This window comes from Bombus fervidus, chromosome 2 (assembly GCF_041682495.2).
Source record: "Bombus fervidus isolate BK054 chromosome 2, iyBomFerv1, whole genome shotgun sequence".
Taxonomy (NCBI): domain Eukaryota; kingdom Metazoa; phylum Arthropoda; class Insecta; order Hymenoptera; family Apidae; genus Bombus; species Bombus fervidus.
The window spans coordinates 10,886,765-10,904,571 of NC_091518.1; the positions used below are offsets into that span (position 1 = coordinate 10,886,765).

General features: G+C 42.5%; 2 protein-coding genes across 5 annotated transcripts in view; one reads left to right on the forward strand and one right to left on the reverse strand.

Moving 5' to 3' along the window:
• The window catches only part of Hiw (MYC binding protein highwire), a 267,335-nt gene that overhangs the window by 245,022 nt on the left and 4,506 nt on the right, over window positions 1-17,807 (forward strand). The window contains exons 31-44 of one of the 3 annotated variants that reach the window (XM_072015067.1): window positions 11,404-11,626; window positions 11,775-12,119; window positions 12,224-12,430; window positions 12,538-12,743; window positions 12,817-12,967; window positions 13,045-13,402; window positions 13,475-13,655; window positions 13,714-13,919; window positions 14,337-14,402; window positions 14,784-14,873; window positions 15,216-15,445; window positions 15,526-17,052; window positions 17,133-17,304; window positions 17,390-17,775. In XM_072015067.1, the coding sequence (XP_071871168.1) occupies window positions 11,404-11,626; window positions 11,775-12,119; window positions 12,224-12,430; window positions 12,538-12,743; window positions 12,817-12,967; window positions 13,045-13,402; window positions 13,475-13,655; window positions 13,714-13,919; window positions 14,337-14,402; window positions 14,784-14,873; window positions 15,216-15,445; window positions 15,526-17,052; window positions 17,133-17,304; window positions 17,390-17,775 (4,348 nt within the window). The remainder of the gene's footprint in view (window positions 1-11,403; window positions 11,627-11,774; window positions 12,120-12,223; window positions 12,431-12,537; window positions 12,744-12,816; window positions 12,968-13,044; window positions 13,403-13,474; window positions 13,656-13,713; window positions 13,920-14,336; window positions 14,403-14,783; window positions 14,874-15,215; window positions 15,446-15,525; window positions 17,053-17,132; window positions 17,305-17,389; window positions 17,776-17,807) is intronic. The other 2 variants (XM_072015079.1, XM_072015072.1) reach the window with 2 other exon arrangements.
• The window catches only part of LOC139993446 (uncharacterized), a 36,771-nt gene that overhangs the window by 16,572 nt on the left and 2,392 nt on the right, over window positions 1-17,807 (reverse strand). Inside the window, exon 1 of one of the 2 annotated variants that reach the window (XM_072015188.1) lies at window positions 7,704-8,481. The exons of the other annotated variant lie outside the window; for it this stretch is intronic. Within the exon in view, the coding sequence (XP_071871289.1) occupies window positions 7,704-7,910 (207 nt within the window). The 5' untranslated portion in view covers window positions 7,911-8,481. Of the gene's footprint in view, window positions 1-7,703; window positions 8,482-17,807 lie in introns of those variants that run through there. 2 annotated transcript variants of the gene reach the window in all.

Here is a 17,807-nt window from a genome sequence, read left to right on the forward strand (position 1 = left end):
CCAAAGTACTCGAAATGCAATTAGTCAGATTTGGCAAACCAGAAGTGGGAAGATTTTAAATTCTATCCACAGCGGTATTATTTCATAACATCGTTAGCGGGCAGACCGCAAGAGCGGGGCCGCAAAACCACTGCATTACGCTTGTACACGCGTGTGGCGCAGCTAGGGGCGCCAAAGTGTGCACCCCCGCGATATCGCGTCCCATGAATTTCGCGGAGCTTGCAGCGCCATGCTCGTCATAGGAATGCCGGAAGTTAATTCGTGGAATGATGGTGCATGCGCCGCCGCTCCTTCTACCCGCGCACGAAATTACTTTTGCCCTATCCGTGTGGGGTCGCCCAGCACACGAAACTGAGAGATACGCGGATCCCCCGCCATTATATGGCGCGTCCTCTCGTCCACGCATAATTCGATTAATTGTTCGAGCATCCAGCCTTCACTGCGGACCTAACTGCTCCTCTTCGATGGATTGACACAACAGCGTCTCTTAGTTGCCATAAGTTCTCAAATGCATCGTGATTTTCTAATGTTAATTTTTGGAGAAATGTAGATAATACTTTAAATTAAAGTAGAATTATTTTTTATGAATTAATTGAAACAAAATTACAAATTAAACGCGTAATGCAATCGCTGATCCTTGATGGATTAATATCGTTGATTTGCTAGAAGAGCGACACAAGTAAGAAAATCGATTTGGAATATGTAGAAAGTTTGAAGTAGGATATTATTAATTACATAGAAGTACTTTATAATGACAGTCTTTTTTCTTCTGCAATTTAGCAAGTATCATTTAAATTTTACGACTCTCTAATAGAATATCGTTCGTGTATATTGCTTGCTGTAAATTGTATTAATTGCAAATGTGTAATATAACTATATGATGCTTCTGACAAGCGTATCGCAGTAGTTCGTAAGCGACACCTAAAATCATGAATAGCGTCGTAGATTGTGAACTACTTGAGACACTCGAAAACGTCGAGTACCGTTCCAAAGTTAAATCTACTTGGATAATACGTCTGTCAGCAGCTTTGCCTTAGAATCAACGACGTTTCAGTCTAACTGCGACTAATTTTCAATCCCGATAATCTCTCAAATTAAACGTCTAACGCGATAACATCGAAGACCATTAAGCTATTTTTTGCAATAAAATTTATGCGAGCATTTCAACAATAGTTACGTTCGGAAGGAAGCTGTAAGACGAGATCGTGCACGATAAAATCACGACAGACAGAGTAATACAAATGCAATTCTCACGCATTTCCTTGGTAAACCGAGCCCGAAACGAATTTTTATTTCCGTGGAAAACCTGAGAAACGTTTAAGACGGAAATGCGGCAATAGACGTAGAAAAAACTTGGGTCCGGACACGGTCGACCTACGTCGCCATGGGTCTGACAAGGTCATCGTGGTTGCAGCTGAGAACTCGAAACAATAAGCCCGTTATTAGTCCAGTTTCCTCCGAGGATACGTAACTCAGATAATATTCAGAAAAAAAGAAAGATGAGCGTAATAACGCGCTCATCAGTGTTCCTCAACTTTTCTTAAACGTCTCTTCTGCAGCTAGCCACGTGCCAGTGCCATCCATAGCACCTGAGAACGTGCCAACGTTTCGTATTTAAGACACGAGATATGTTTAAAATATAAACTGGTTACCTGCTGTAGATGAGCACTCGCCGTGAACGTAATAACGTAAGGGAGAAGGTTATACGTTATAGTTACTGTGACATTATTTTGCGCGACACCTGCTATGATGTCGGCACTTCGTACTTAAATTATGAAGAAAGTTTAGAATATAAAGATGGTGATATATCTGCTTTATGGGACAATAGAGAAGCTGAGAAAGTATTCCAACTTATGGCTGTGTTGGAGAAACTGAAAATTATCGATGTATCGTTCATTCGAAAATGTTTCGGTGTATATCACCGAGTAATTTACAGAAACTTCTGTTTACACAAACTGTTACGTATCGACTGGTTAAACGTGGGGAACTTTAGCCGTCGTACGAGAGACTCGGTCAACACGCATATGTCTAGTATGAAGTTTCGATTGCGACATTTCCTTTCACGACGCCACGTTTAGATCTCGACAAGATCGCGTGTTTCAACGATTGACAAATGATCTCAGCAATTATTGAATCCCTCCTTGGAATTGTAAAGCAGTAATTTGTATCTCGTTATATGAAACATACTATTCCATAAATCATGTTTTCTTGTAAGGAATAAAACACATAAAAAAGTCATATGAATTATAGTACTATTTGTATTAAATCTGAAGCCGAAGATTAAAGGACACTTCAAACTATGATCAATTAAAAATCTTCCAAATCTTCTCATTACTGTTTTAGATGTCGACATACCTCATGAATAATTCTTGCGCGATTTTGCAAACGTGTACGCGACGAATTGCATACGAACAGGAGCTGCAGTGAGAGAGTGAGAAAGAGAGAGAGAGAAAGAGAAAGAGAGACGGAGTAAGCGGGCCACTTCGCACGTGTGGCCAATCGCGATAACTCGAGTGTGCTCGCGGGGTGTTACAGAGAATTATCGTCGGGAATGAACGAAGCAGGATGTCGGCTATATCTACGCCCCCGAGCGAATTCTCCAGACAAAGCAGGCAAACCGCAATCGGGCCAGATGCGCGTGCACGTATTGTGTACCGAGGACTGTCCTAAAATAATTTATCTGCCCGCTGGGGATACACGAGCGCATCGTCGCCCTGGCTGATAATGCGCTGCGTACGCTGCAATCTCGATCCATGCGGTTTATTGGGTTATCGAAGTTATCTGGTGCGTTAACCAGCTTAGATCCAGCGTCAAGCTCCGCCAAGGATTTCCGTGGGCTTCAATTGCGATGACGCACACAAGATGAGGGCAGAGTCACGTCGAGACACGGAAGATCGTTACTTCGCTTGAATACTATACGGTATTCGATCGTGGAATAGGAAATAAGGGGTGAACGTTTGTTTAAGAAATTGTTTCGAGACGAAGAGATTGATTAACGTTCGATAGAGTCTGAACGTTGATTTATCGTCTCTCGTTACAGCAGCCCTTCATAGATAATGGGTGATATTTATTGCAAGAAGCTTTATCTATGGTAATAGGTTCAATATTCTCCTAGTTTCTTCTTGAAAGTCAAAAATATCGACGCTGGATTATCCGTGGTGTTCGATAACGAATTCCAGAAGGAGGCTGACTCTTATCGAGTCTTCACCGAGCGATAAATGGAGCACTGTGAAAGAGAAGAGACACAAAAAAGAGAAAGAAACGGGTTGTAGCCGGTTCAAATGGGAAAACGTGGCCGCGTACGGGGTGAGCGCCGTCCGGACGATAAACGACACCCATAATTTTTCCCCTCCGCGCCCCGTCATCGCACCACACAACGCACCCGCATGATTACGCGTCAGCCGCTCGGTAACACCCAGAGATTCGTCGTGGACCGAAGTGTAATTCGTTGAAAGAGCCTATTGTGAATAAATTGAGCCGGAGCAAGGATTGGGCAGCAGTCAGAGGCGAGGTTCGACGCGGTGTTCTCTCGCCATCGCGTGGTCCGTTTTGTGCGCATGAAATTCCCACCGCGGCCTGCCTCTCTCCCTCTGACACCCCGTAAACCGTCAATTTATTAATCCAACGACCGCGTTGGACGACCGACGGCGCGGGTATGAAAGACCTCGCAGAGGTGCGACCAGCTCTCATGAACGCACGAACTGTCGTTATTGTTGTCGTTTAGTTGAAATCCGTGGTCCGGTCTATAGGTCACGATCGCCCCATTTTCAGGAATCGTCCGAACGATAATTGGATCAGATAATTAGACGACGAACTAACTGGTCAAATGTATTATTCTCCTGTATACATTGTACATATACATATACATGTACATATACGCAGCCTCGGGCTTATAACCGGGGAACGTTCGCTTCCGTTGTAACTGGCTGCTTTTATCGTTCGCACGACTGCACGCTCGTTCTATCCGATCGCCAGCTTTATTTGCCTTGCTTGTACGATCATAACTGTGCACAATCGTTATCGTATCGTATCGTTCGAAAGCCAGGAAAGTTGGACGGAATTAATCGGCGGCACGCGTTGACCTCGTTATTAATTGACGAGTACGCCGGTCCTGATCAGGCCATTGATATCGGCCAGCAATTGAATTTGCGACACGCTGCCCGTTTATCAAGGAGAACAACATAACACGACGCGGTATGGCACACGCCTATGCTCTATAACTGGAATCGTTGCGCTACAGTAATTTGCGGTCAACGTCCTCTCCCCGACGGTCGGCGATAAGGTTAATCACCGATTTTTCGAATCCAACTACGAACCAGTAGGAAGATCAAACTGTTTACGGGGCTGATGGGAGAACAATGACGCCGGTCAGACGCGGAGAAATGTGATGGAATCGACGACAACACGTTATACAGGGCGGTCTCTCTCTTCGTTCCTCGTACGACCGCCGACTTGCAGAGCTTGGTTAACCCTTCGGCCGGAAGTTGCGCGCGCCGGAAGCCACGCTAGGTTTAGGCGAACGCACCAGCAAACGATTTCGTGGGACCTATCGCGTCGATCTACACGGGTTTGCCCTTCGGCTCCGGTGCCTCTCTGAATGTATAAACACGAGGTTCGTGCCACGAGGTTCCTTGAACCGGCGTGGCGTTTAACTGTTCAGATGGGAATGACGGACGTGCTCGACTCCGCGTGCGTTGTCGAGGAAGTGTTCCAATCGGTTTCTCGCTATCGCACGAGAATCGAGAATCTTGAAGGGACGATCGACGCTTAATATTCAACAGGAATACGATTATCGATCGCATTGACGTAACGATTTGATGAATAAGATATGTATACGAATAAATTGGTACCATATGTGTTACCTAAGATAGATTTATCTTATCTTCGACTCTTCCACGATAAAGTAATTTCGATTGATCGTGGAAGAATATAATTCGAGTCCACGGGTACTAAATCGCAATTGCAATTGTAGACTTAACGCTATCGTGATGTAACCGTTGCTTCCAACGCCATTGGTATCTCATTTAACCGACTATCATAATCGAAAGCCCACGATTAAAGAAAGCCTGACGGGCATTTAACGCAAATAACCGTACTGGGTCTGTAAATAGAATTAACGACGTTGGAACGATAAGTGACTGAATCGTGGCTGAATCTGATTCGATTAACAAGTAAATTTTATCGACGGTCATCGCGGACGAGCGATGTCATTGAACTAGAACAAGGTTTACGATACTTGCGACAAAGAAATAATTAATCGTCGATCGTTCCTCTATTCTTTGATTCGAGACACCCGGTATACATTGCAATGCGTGTCACGCCTACGAGTGTCGCGTCAGGCGTTTGTCGGATCGACAGAAATTACTTTCAATCATACTATACATAGTCGACTCGACAGCCACTTCACAGAGAAACTATACTTCGATGATAACAGAAGTACAAAATAGCAACATACCGATATTTCAATCGCGTATCAAGAGTTTTTAACGAAGAACTTCGATACGTAGAACTGTAAGGAGTTTTAGCATCGTTTATGAATTCAACTACATCTAAGAAATCGCTAACGGACCATGAATAGATTTCTGCATTGCAAACGTTATGTAGAACTGGTTATCCTTGCATTTCCATGCGGTACTCAGATCGAAATAACGATAGGCAATAATAAGGAACCCAGTTCACAGTCAAGAAGCGTAGCGTGCATCGATACTTAACCCGCCTATCAACCATAGAAATCAAGACCATCAATTACGCGACGCGTTATTACCATCTAAGTACGATCTTCTTTCGATACGTACCATTCGCAACTTCAGAATAAAATCATCTGAGAAATGAAACAGTTATGCTACATATACACAGTGGTTTTCGAAAGTATTCGAATATTTGCAGATATGTACCTTCTATGAGTTATAATTTCAACATACATTTTGTAATTCTTATCTAATTCATCTTATAATTTCTATATATATATTTCTCAACTGGTTTCAAATTTAACAGATATGGTCTTGACAAACGTGTGTCGTTACGGTGCTAATGAAGTTTCAAAAGATCTTGTGAAAGACGCATAAAAGTTTTCTATGGTTAAACGTTCAAATACTTTCGCGAGCCACCGTATAATATCTAATCAGTAAGATCGAATTCTACGTTGTTTAGCGATATAATCCAATATCATTTTCTAGCAGCATCGGTTCGAAACTTTTCGCGAGCCATTTTCTTCTTGCTGGTAATTCCATTTTTGAGTTGACGGTTTTGATCGCCGATAGAAAACATCGCGTTTTCATCGTATCAGAACGCGGGCCAACAACAATAGCAATCTGTTATCCGGTTAGCAGCCGGTGCATCCGTTCTAACTCGATTCCAAGTTTCTTGCGGAAGTTCCAGCTTGAAGCTGAAGGTGAGAGAACGAGCCTGGTTGGCTCGTAACGAGTACCGTGCCACTGCTGGTCGGTGGATCGCTTGGACTGCATCCAGCCAAGCGAGGCTGACAACGGGAACGGCAAGTGGGACTCCGGATATGTATAATGCGCCAAAATGTGCTCATAGAAGACGCCTGTACAGACCGTTATGCCTTCGTGTTTCCCATGTGCACGTTACTATGTGATTCCCGCCATATTCACGGACCAATGATTTGTACGCTAATTCCTGCATTGGAATACGATCCACATTGTCTTTCTAAAAACTTTCACCATCGACTGTCGTAAATACTGGGTAGAAACGATTTTCAATAATTTACGGTTAAATCAGAAATAGTAATCGCTTGGCAGAAATTGTACTATCGACTTATTTTGGAAGGAAAATGTAGAGATTTAGTAATTCGAAGGATGATTTGAAGCTTCGTTCGTAGGACATTTGGAAAACGTTTTTCCGATTTGCATATTTTCTAATAGTATGTGATTTAATTTTAAAAAATAAAATCCAGAAATACCGAGTTTAAGTTTAGAAAACATCCGGTTGGAAAGTTACGTTCGTTACAAGAGTTACTGCACGTGGCACAGCATACATTTACAAAACAGTAAATCACAGCATCGAGTGTGCAGGTGAGGTTGGGTCTGAGTTTGCAGTTATGTTATATATTGAATTTGGTTTAGGTTAGGCCAAATTTGAGTTAGATTACGGTTAAATTCGAGTTTAAATTGGATTTGGAAAATGTTGTAAGCTTAAGACAAATATTTTCGGAACCTATCTATCGAATACTGTCAAAAGATAAGAAGTTGGTCAAAGAAGTAGCGCGTGATTAAGGTTGAAGTTCAAGTGTACGAGGTACACGTGTTTGTAATATTTTGAAAGAAACCTTTGTTCTTAAGAACAAGGCGCTGCTTGAGTTTTGACACTATAGCAAGAGTAAACGTACTATTTAGCTAGACCGTGGAACCGCGAAAAGATTCCATTTTTAGATCGCGCAAGAAAGATCGTATATACGGGAGATGCTAACAATAAGTTATAGCGCGCAGAGCGCGAAGTTGGAAGCCGAGAGTTAGTCATCGGGCGCGCATTTGCGTCGCACGTTTCCAGCATCGTTATTATGGCGGTTGTGAATTTTAGCGACAAAGATATCTACGTGTAACATGAATTTCAGCGACAGAGATATCTACACGCAACGTGAATCGGGACGTATAACATCGTGACGATGGTATCTTCGTTGAGGATATCTGCATCGCGTGCATCGCAGGTTAGTCACGAAGAGGGTACTTGTTTGTTTCATTCACCTGATCGTTGGAGAAGACACACTTGACGTTAACCCAACGGTGTGCCTTGACGGTACAGTTGCACTCGTTCATCGCGCATATTCCGGGCGGTGCACTCTCCACGTTACCAGGCAGAAATACTAGACACCACAAAAACACCGACCATACGATAGCACGATCACACTTTAGCCCATTCAGGGCACTGAACACTCTTCTTCTGCCGCTCATCTTCGTTGATCCAAGACGATCCTCCGAGGGAACAAAAGGCCGCGTTGTTCAACGACCACGATCGATCGCCTTCGATTCTCTTGCGCAAAGATCTTCCTCACATCGTTTACAGCACACCGTTACTCGTACGCAAGGCACACTTTCATCGATCTGGATCTTCCTCGACCCCTCTTTCTCTTCTTCGAAATCGGTTACATCTGTCTCGATCGATCGAACACTTGAGAACTTTCCTTGTAAAGAAAACTTCTTATAGACACACCCTGCTTGATGCTTTAATGCTCCGATACGAACAAAGGTCAGGGCAAATACCACGGGTCGTTTGATTTTAGACTCTAGAAAGGTATCGATCGCTTCTATTCCTGTATCCTTTCGGAACAGGATTTCTGTCGAGTGATCCGGAACGCGCTCGAGGACAGGGAGATCAGAAGTGGACGGAAAACTGCTCGAGCGGATACCCGCCGCGAGCTAATCCAAACACGCGCGCGGACGGCTTGTTTCCGATGAGGTGGGGCAACTAGAAGCCAGCTGACGCGATCATGACGGAGGTTGCTTTCAAACTGTGGTCGGTGGCATGCACGATCAGTGTCTCCTCCCCACCAAGAACCGTATTCCTTGCCTTGGTTCGCTCTCTTGCGTTACTCTCCCTCTTCGGCCTTTGAAAAGATAAAAGCCAGGCTACGAAGCGTGTTCGAGTGGCCGGAGGGGCGCACTGTTCGACGCCGGTTCGACGAGGTTCCTCTTGCTCGGGACGTGACGAAGAGAGAAGGGCTTGGCTCGCTCGTAGGATCGGGACACCGGTTTTCGTGCAGGTCGCAGGGTCGCCGGACTTTCTGCCTTTCAAGGGTTGACCTTGACCAAGTTACCGAGCCAAACAACTTTGTCTATCGCGAATCACGGATCCTCGTGACCGTGCTTTACGTAACACGTGTTTGTGTGCGGTTTGCCCAAGCAGGTTATGTTCGTGGGAGAGCGATTGTACCTGTTGACGAGCGATTGATATCAGGTCGTATTTGTTTTACTGTTCTTTCCTCGTTTGTTCCTTTTCTCCTGTGTTAGAACACGCTTTCTGTGGTTTCTATATGTGTTATTTTGATCGGTTTGAAGTAGAAAGACAAGATTAACGATACCAGGAAATATGAACTTCGTGTTATATAAAAATGTAGAATGAGGATTTTAAAAACAATCGCATCATGCTTTATTTCGTCAGCTTCAAAATCTTCAAGTTCCAATAACCTAATTTAAACTTCGCTCGTAAGGTCAGTTTGAAGTAGGACAATTTGACCGTTGTTTATGACGGTTATCAAGAAATATTAGAAGATGAAAGACATCGAGAACCTTTAAACAATTTGAGATTTATACATCATTTTGTTCCGAGATTTTCAAGTCTCAACTGAGCCTCTACTTTAAGCTACGCTCATAAGGCTCTTGATATTCGTGCAGAAATGACCAAAGAGGAAAAATTGATGAGCGATGGAAGCACTGAAAGTCGAATTACGCGTTCTCTCTGACCTGTTGGCAGAAAACTTGAAACCTAACGCGAAACACGCAGCGTGAAAACGAGACGAGGTCGGAAGCGTCTCTTCATAGCCACGTCTCTTTTCATGGTAGATGGCGTTTCCCTAAAGCGCCATGCTATCGTAGCTCTTCGCTTTATGAGCAAAAGGCCTGGCCATTTAATTTCCCATGAGAAATTGCGCGTGTCCGTGCAACTTGGAGCTCGTTGGCGTCCCGTCGTGTCCGCATCACACATGCGAAACGTCCATTCATTCATAACGCTCTTCTCAAACCAGGAAGCACCTGACGCCAGTCGAAGTGGCCATTTCCCAAATGACCACGTGCTGACCATACGTCACATCGGGACGACCTTAAAGCCGCCCTCCCAATTTCAACCAACGATCCTCTTGGATGCCAGTGGCTCCTCGCTGTTCGATTTCGTTTCACGTTCCTTCCATCGATCTTCTTCCGTCTCACATTACTCGTCGTGGATCGGTAAAACGAGATCTACGTCAAGGATATTCCACGATCCGAGTGTCAGCGAATACATATCGACATTTATGACGGATGAATTTTCTCTAATATTACCTCTGCCGAATTCCATCGTGACAGAGGTGGAATTATTTAATACACGGCATCGTTTTTCTAATTCCAATTGAAGAATTCCTGTTGACAAATGGGGGTTTAATATTTCTAAAGATACGCGAAAGTCTTCTGCCTTTGAGTCCCGATCAGATCACTTTTTCAATTGTAATCATTTCTTCTAATTCCATAAAAAGTGCAGTTTAATGTTGCAGGAACGTAATTTTAAATGAGCGTGGAAATGTGAATTGTGAATTGAGTAGCTGTTTATGTTAAGATAGCAAGCAAAGACTGGTTGAAATCATGTACACATATATTGAAATTCACGATTTCGATATGGTTCTTCACAAAATTTGGTTACGTGGCAAGAATATGTGTTGTATGTGTAAAACTTTTTAGAATGCCATCGAGTTATTTACGTCATATATCAAAATATACCTAATAAACGAAAATTGTGAAAATTTGTCACATTTAATCTCATGTTCCTACAATATTTTTAAAATCATATGAAAAATATTTCTATTTAAATGAATCGCCTTTAGATCGTAACTAGATCGTTCAATTTTCAATCCTAATTCTTGCCTTTCAAGAACGTATAATATCAAATATTTTAGAAACTCTGTTCAAAATTTAGAGATTCATGGGAATGAGTTGGAGATATACAATACTACTCGGTGCGAATGTAATTTCTTTGCCGAGCCATGTTCCGATTAAATCCGCGGCGACTCTCGGCGGATACCGGTTTGGCCGCATGCTTGTTTGAAAGTAACCGAGTACGAGGCTTTCGAAGAAGTAGTTCTCGTAGCTCGTTGAGAACAAAATCGGTGGAAGCAGTGATAGCGTATAGGTAGCGGACACGTCGCAGCGGGCGATCCACAGTGGACAGAATTGCGACGTGATTGCGGCTTATTAGGGATGAGTCCGACGATGTCTCGCTAGGGGAAAACAGCGATTGTCTGGCTGCCACAGGAGCATCGTCCTCTGCTCGTGATCTACCCAGACGAGATTCGCGAAACGGAGCACCAATTAGGGGCATCGCAACTTGGAAACTCGTTCTAACGAGATGGCTACCTGTGATGACTGTGACCTCGTTCGAGACTACTTTTTAACCTACGAAAATGCTCGTGAGACTTTGGCTTTCACGATTTCAACTTCGTGACATATCGATTGCGTAATTGAACAACGTGGAATTTAAGTACATATATGTATAAAAATCGAGAAAATAGAGTTACTTTTAGGTTCTTTTTAAATGTAAAATTTAAAATTTTTCAGAGAAAAAATTGCGCTATTGACAGATATTAAAATTGTTCCCCGTGAAAATTTCTTAATTTATTACCTTACTTCGTCTGTGTTAAGCCGGTTTTGTAGAGTTTTGTCTGATAAAGTAACGTAACTGGAGAATCTTCTTTGCCCACAGTGGTCACTCGAACGAACGACTCTTTCTACGAGACTTCGTATCTTGCTCGACTGGCACCAGCGGAGGTCGTTTGGCAAGATGGTTACAGCCAGACAGTTTCGTAGATCCCTCGAAATGCGAGGCACTTTACTCCAAGGACGAAATGAAGTGCGGATGCCCTGCCATAGTTACCATATTCACCAAAGACCAGTACGGCGATGTTGTTCATGCATCCAATTTGAAGGTATTACGATAACTATTCTCTGTTCTACCATAAATTACTTCTCTAATTTTAGGGGCATTCGATAATTGCGTAGATATTATTTAGTACTGTATAATTGCGTGATATTATTTAGTACTAACCGAAATTGCTTCCATTTGTAATTTTCTAGGTCGAAGTAAAAGCTGTACCTATAGACAAGAGGGATTTAGAAGATTCCGAGCGAGTTCCCCAACCTGACCCAATGACCTCCGGTGGTCATTCACAGCCACCAATGGATGTACCGTACGAAGTCACGATAAACAACAAGACTTGCTTCTACGCGATTACAGTCATGGCAGCTTATCGAAACTATTCCTTCGAGGAGTTAAGGTTTATGTCACCGGCTATGAAAAGAACAAGCGAAAACATGCTAGTTAGACCTAATAGCGATGGGAGTTACAGCGCAACGTGGACACCGTCGTCAATAGGATGGTATTCTCTTATGATCACAGTTGATGGATACAACATGGAAGATGTAAATATTATCCCTTTAAATTTTGTCGTATTGAATTCCATAAAATTGCTCGAGAATCATTTTGTAATATTCTTTTCTTTTCTTTTTTTTTTTTTTTTTTGTAGAAATATAAAGTAGAAGTAAAGGAATCTCCGCAGGGTAAGCAACCACCGACTCAAAACATCGTGAAGAAGCCGCAGCATCAGCCGAGTAGATTAAGAAAATTCGTGGCAAAGAATAGCGCTGGCTTAAGGATCAGAGCGCATCCGTCTCTTCAAAGCGAGCAAATTGGCATCGTTTTGGTTAATGATACCATAGCCTTCATAGACGAAGTATGCAATTCTGCTTCCTTCGCGGAGTTTCAATTTCCTCGAAGGTTATACTTAGACCTTTATTAAAACGTTCTATCTCTCTGTGGCTTGTTATACTATTTCCGTAGATTCATAACGACGATGGTGTTTGGCTACGACTGAACGCGGAGACGATAAAGGAATATTGTAGCAGCAGTCATCTGGAAGCTTGGTGTCTGCAATACAATCAACACTTGGGAAAAACCTTGCTTCTTCCCGTCGAAGAGCCTAAATCGATTTTGGATCAAGTAATCAAGGAAACTATTTTACGGAAAAGACCGGAAGTAGTTGACGAGTATGGGAATCATTGAGTATCTATTTGTTCATCGTTATTCTACTTGATTTCGTAACGTAATTGTTCGTTTTAGCAAAAGGAAGACGGTAACGTTCGACGGTAGTAGGAATATGGTTGTCGTAAAGTGCGGTGCTTCCGGCCATAACATCAGAAGTAGGCCAGGATTAAATGCTGCACCGGTAGGAAAGCTAGCTCTTGGTAACACGGTGACCATTCAAGAATACGTATGTCTTAATATTATTCTGTTATGCTAATATAATAAAAATTTCTTAAATATTTGACTAAACGATGTTTCCTGCAGTTTGTCAATAACGAAGGTACTTGGGTACGCATAGACGACGAATCGATGGAGAAGTACTGCTTTCGGAAAGGTAAAGTAGCCGACGGTGAAGCCTGGTCTCTCGCTGTCAGCAAACATGGCATTACTTACATGAAGATCGAGCAAGACTTTGAAACCAACCCAGTGGAAAAGAAACCTGCGGAAGCAGATCCGTCCGAGTTGCCCAATCAGAAAGGCTTCGAGTTCTGTGTGCCTTCTGTGAGTCATGAGGGCTTCAATTTCACCGGGCAAAATTTAACACCAGGTACAGCAGAATCTGGAGAGGGTAGTAATACAAATCCATTCGTTTTTGGTTCATACAATCAACACGATTCATCAGGTATTGCGTAAAGGCAATGCGCTTCATCGTACGTAATGCATTATATTATCTATTTTTCATTGTACACCTTAGGAAATGATAGATTTACCCCAGAGAAAACGGACGTTTCGCCAAAGTTCTCCAAACCACATTCTAAAGAGAGGGTGGCGAAGGAGAGGGAGAGAGAAGGAGGCGGTGGGAAGTTGAGCGTCTTACAAAAGTGGTTGAGAGGCGATGACAAATGTCAAGGAGAGAAAAGAAGCTCACCTGGCAGGTGAGTAAAACCAAACGAGAGACAAGGCAGACGCAGTTAGATTAGTTTCGTTATATAGTTTTGGCATTTGTAGAGACTTCTCTGAATTCGTCGGAGTATCCGTAAAGGAACTGGTGAAAGCTATTGGAGAAAGTAGAGCCAACGGTAATGGACCTACGCCACCGGAGACACCGAGAAGATTATCAAGAAGTTCGTCACCAAAGAATCCCCAAGGTGGGTCACCAAGATTTCAGAGCCCGTCCTCTAGCCCGGTTCCAATACCTGGTACGTATACACTATTTACGAGACAAAACGAATCGCTGCTATACGACAAATATATTATCAGTTTACATCTACTATTCTTTTCTTTTTTTTAACTGATAATATCATTGTTAATCTCATACATTCATGCGTGTGTCTTACTTCACACTTTTGGCATCGTAACTGGTCTGAGGAGGGAAACATTTCAGAAGCTGAGAGACCCGATACTGCTACTTGTAAGATTATGTATATCGTCTCACAGATATTTTTTATTTTATTCAGTGAAATGGATGATGATTAGATGAAACCATTAAGTTTGAATAAGTCACACCTTTCTCCGATTAATACTATTCTAGTCAATGAACAAACGACCTTAGGATATAAATATATAAAGATCTTTATTTCGGATTAGTTATAACAAAATAGTAATGTTGCTCTTAGCTGGGTCCAGTCGGCAGCCAGTTGGTTCTGGTAATTGCCTCTTCCCTCCTGCTACTCATGCACCAGGTACTCGCTCCTTTCCTACTCGACATAACCCTCAATCTGTACAGTTGACGATAGCGTATAGTGTTTAATGTTGTTCGGTACATGTATTACTTCAAACACCAATTACATATTCTTATTTAAAGAAATACGTAATAGCACCGTAGACTTCTCTTCTTATTGATGTACGAACATTATACAATTCAAATGCATGAAAATTACGGTATGTTGATTAATATATAAGATAAAACTGACCAATTGTTGCACGTACAAGTACACTTTTAACCCTTTTCAAGATAGAGAATCGAATAGTGCACATTAATAAAATATACAGAGAGACCCTAGTTTAGCTGTAAATCATAACACGTTACATATTAATTTTACAACTAATAAAAAACTTGTCAGGTGGGAGAAGTTTGATAGGAGGGGGAGATAGTATCAGCAGCAGCCCTGTGCTGTGTGGCTCCCCCCGAAGTGTCGGTCTCTCCCCGTTAGGTAAGGATAACAACACACGTTAATGCTCTATAACTTTACACTAACATAAGTCTGGTCGCATTGAAACGACTACTTTTCGAATCATGATCGCATATAATACATTATTCAGATAAATTCATTGCTCTTTCATTCATTTCACGACAAAGTGGCACGATGTTACATTGCACGAAGTTTTATGCGAATGTTATATCAAATCTGTTACATTTTTTTGTTATATCCATAGTTTCTGAAAAGCAAGGTGAGATAACGATATCCTTGCTAAATGAAAAATTTATTAGTTTTAAATATTAGAAGAAGCTAAAATTCTCGTCTACGAAGACTTTGTCTTTTTTTTTTTTTAAGTTTCTGGTGGGATAATAGACAGTATAACGTCACAGCGACGGGGATCAACACAAAGCGACACAAGTGCCTTGGTCAGTAGTTTAACAAGGGATCCTTCGCAATCTCCAAGTGCTGTCAGCACAACTGCCAATACTCGCGACCTCTCCCCAAGCCCGAGTTGTAGTTCTTTACACATGAGATCCGAGGGTAGTATAGCCAGTCCACCCGATACTCCAAAACAAGAAGGCGGAGTAAGTAAACAAACATATGTTTACTATCCATATAAAGACCACGGTACAATAAAGATTATGGATGTATGTTTTTGTTCAAGGATTCTCAAGAAAGTCCAAAGAAAGTTTCCCAAGCGCAGACGCAGACGAGTCCTGACAGCGCGACTACAGCTATGAAGGGTCACTTTAGTATAGGTTCTACTGGACCAAAAGAAGGAGTGAAATTAGTCAGAAGAGATCACACTAAAGTAGTGAAAACCAGAACGAAACGTACCATGTCTCCAACTAATGCTCAACAAAGTACAAACACAAGTAGAACGTTGAATTTAAGTAAAGATAAGGTGAAAGATGCCATCAGTCCATCCGTAGCCGAATGTTTGAGAGCGGTATTTGCAGCGTTCCTCTGGCACGAAGGAATCGTACACGATGCAATGGCTTGCGCCAGTTTTCTGAAGTTTCATCCTAGTTTACCGAAGCAGGGCGCACTTGTTGTGACCAGGCAAACAGTGATACAATCGACGGATAAACAGAAGGAGGAACAGAAAGCCAGACAAAGACATTCCGTCGAAGTGATCAACGCTGGAAACTACTTGTATATACAACCGAGCACTGTAGAAGCTTTAACACGGTCTGCCGCGAATGCTAATGCAAATAGAAATAGAAAGAAGCAGAAGACAGTCATTAAAGAAGACGTACAAGAAGATGGAAAGTTAGATTCTTTGCCAGAATTTCAAACGGTTACGGTATTACCGCCGGCACTGAAGAGCCTTGTGTTCTTGTGGGAGGAACTTAGTAACAGTTGTCTTCAGACAATAGAACAACGCTCGGTATTGCCAAGTCCGATATCACAGATACAAACAATGAAACTGGGGAAACGACCAGAAAAGAGACCACGGGAAGATAAACTCAAGGAACGCGAAAAGAAAAGCAGTAGAAAGAAGAAAGAATGGAAACCAGCTGGCAAAGGAAATGGACCTGAAGTATTAGGAGGAATAGAACGAGAAACAATCTGTGAATTATGTGGTCTGATGTTTCCTCATCCAGTAACGTATCACATGAAGATGATGCATCCCGGTTGCGGATGGCACGCAGGTGGAAAAGGATACAACAGCGGAGGAAACTATTGCATCGGTTGGGCGGGGAATTGTGGTGACGGTGGAATTGGTGGAAGTTCGTGGTATCTCATCTGTGATACGTGTCGCGATAAATATCTACGAGCTCGAAAACTTAAGCTCGCAAAAAAGTTTTTGACTGGAATGACGAAGAAAAAAAGTGGTTCTACCAAGATCGTATCGCCAATTATTAGCCCTAGTGCAACTGAGACACATATAATCATGAAGAATAATGCTATGTTTCTCTTAGACTTGGCTAGCGCGTCCGGATTAAATATTCCGAAACAGCAGAGACGGCCTTCCCAGACATTGTCGTCTGTGGCAGAAAATTACAGCCCTCCGGAAGCAGCTGGACCATTTCCACCGACTGGACCGTTTCAGTGTTTGCAAGCTTTAGGGGTTCATCATTCGCAGAGTCACGATGAAAGGTATTACGAGGAGACTTTAAGACGCCAAAATGGACACCAAACAGCGTACGATGGGAACAATGTCATGGCTAATACTACGAACGGAAGGGTAAGAAATTTTCTATTTTTTTATCCAACTTTGTTTGAGGACTTGTTAACTCTTGACTGTATCTATATATTATTGTATAGCCTTTGTCGGAATGCCCTTTGAGTGACAGCGACAGTGAAGGTGGTAAAGGTCGTGGAATATTCCACCGGTCTGTGTCGATGTCTACCGGTACCCCTTGGACCAGAAATTCGAACGATGGTAGAGTCGTCGTGATGCGAAAACGAAACAATAGTAGTAGTGAAATGAATACTGGTATGTGAACAATCGAATGCTAATTACGGTTAGAGTTTTAATTTTAAATTGGCGATAGTAAAAATATTTCACTTTTTTGTTGTAGACGCCGGGTCATCTCTTCTATGCTATCCTTCTGCCGCGCTACAAAAGTTAGTACCATCGATAAATCAATCGGCAATTGTCTCGACGAGTCAAGGAGAAGACACGAGTAATGATAGAATAGAAATCCTCATGAGACCGGTGATGCTGTTTGTCCTACAACAACACAATTTACTACATCTACAATATGCAATGAAGCAAGCGCTAAGACATGCTGCTTGCAGAGTTTATGCGATGCAAGCATTGAACTGGCTACTAAGGAGTGTAACACAGCCTATTTGCCTCCATGATTTATTATGGTGGTTTGTTGCGTCTCTGACACCCACAGCACCGTCTGACATTCCAGATGCGAACGACGAAGATAACAAAACCGATAAAAAGGATGACCATGTAAGCGTACCAACGCAATAATTAAATTCTAT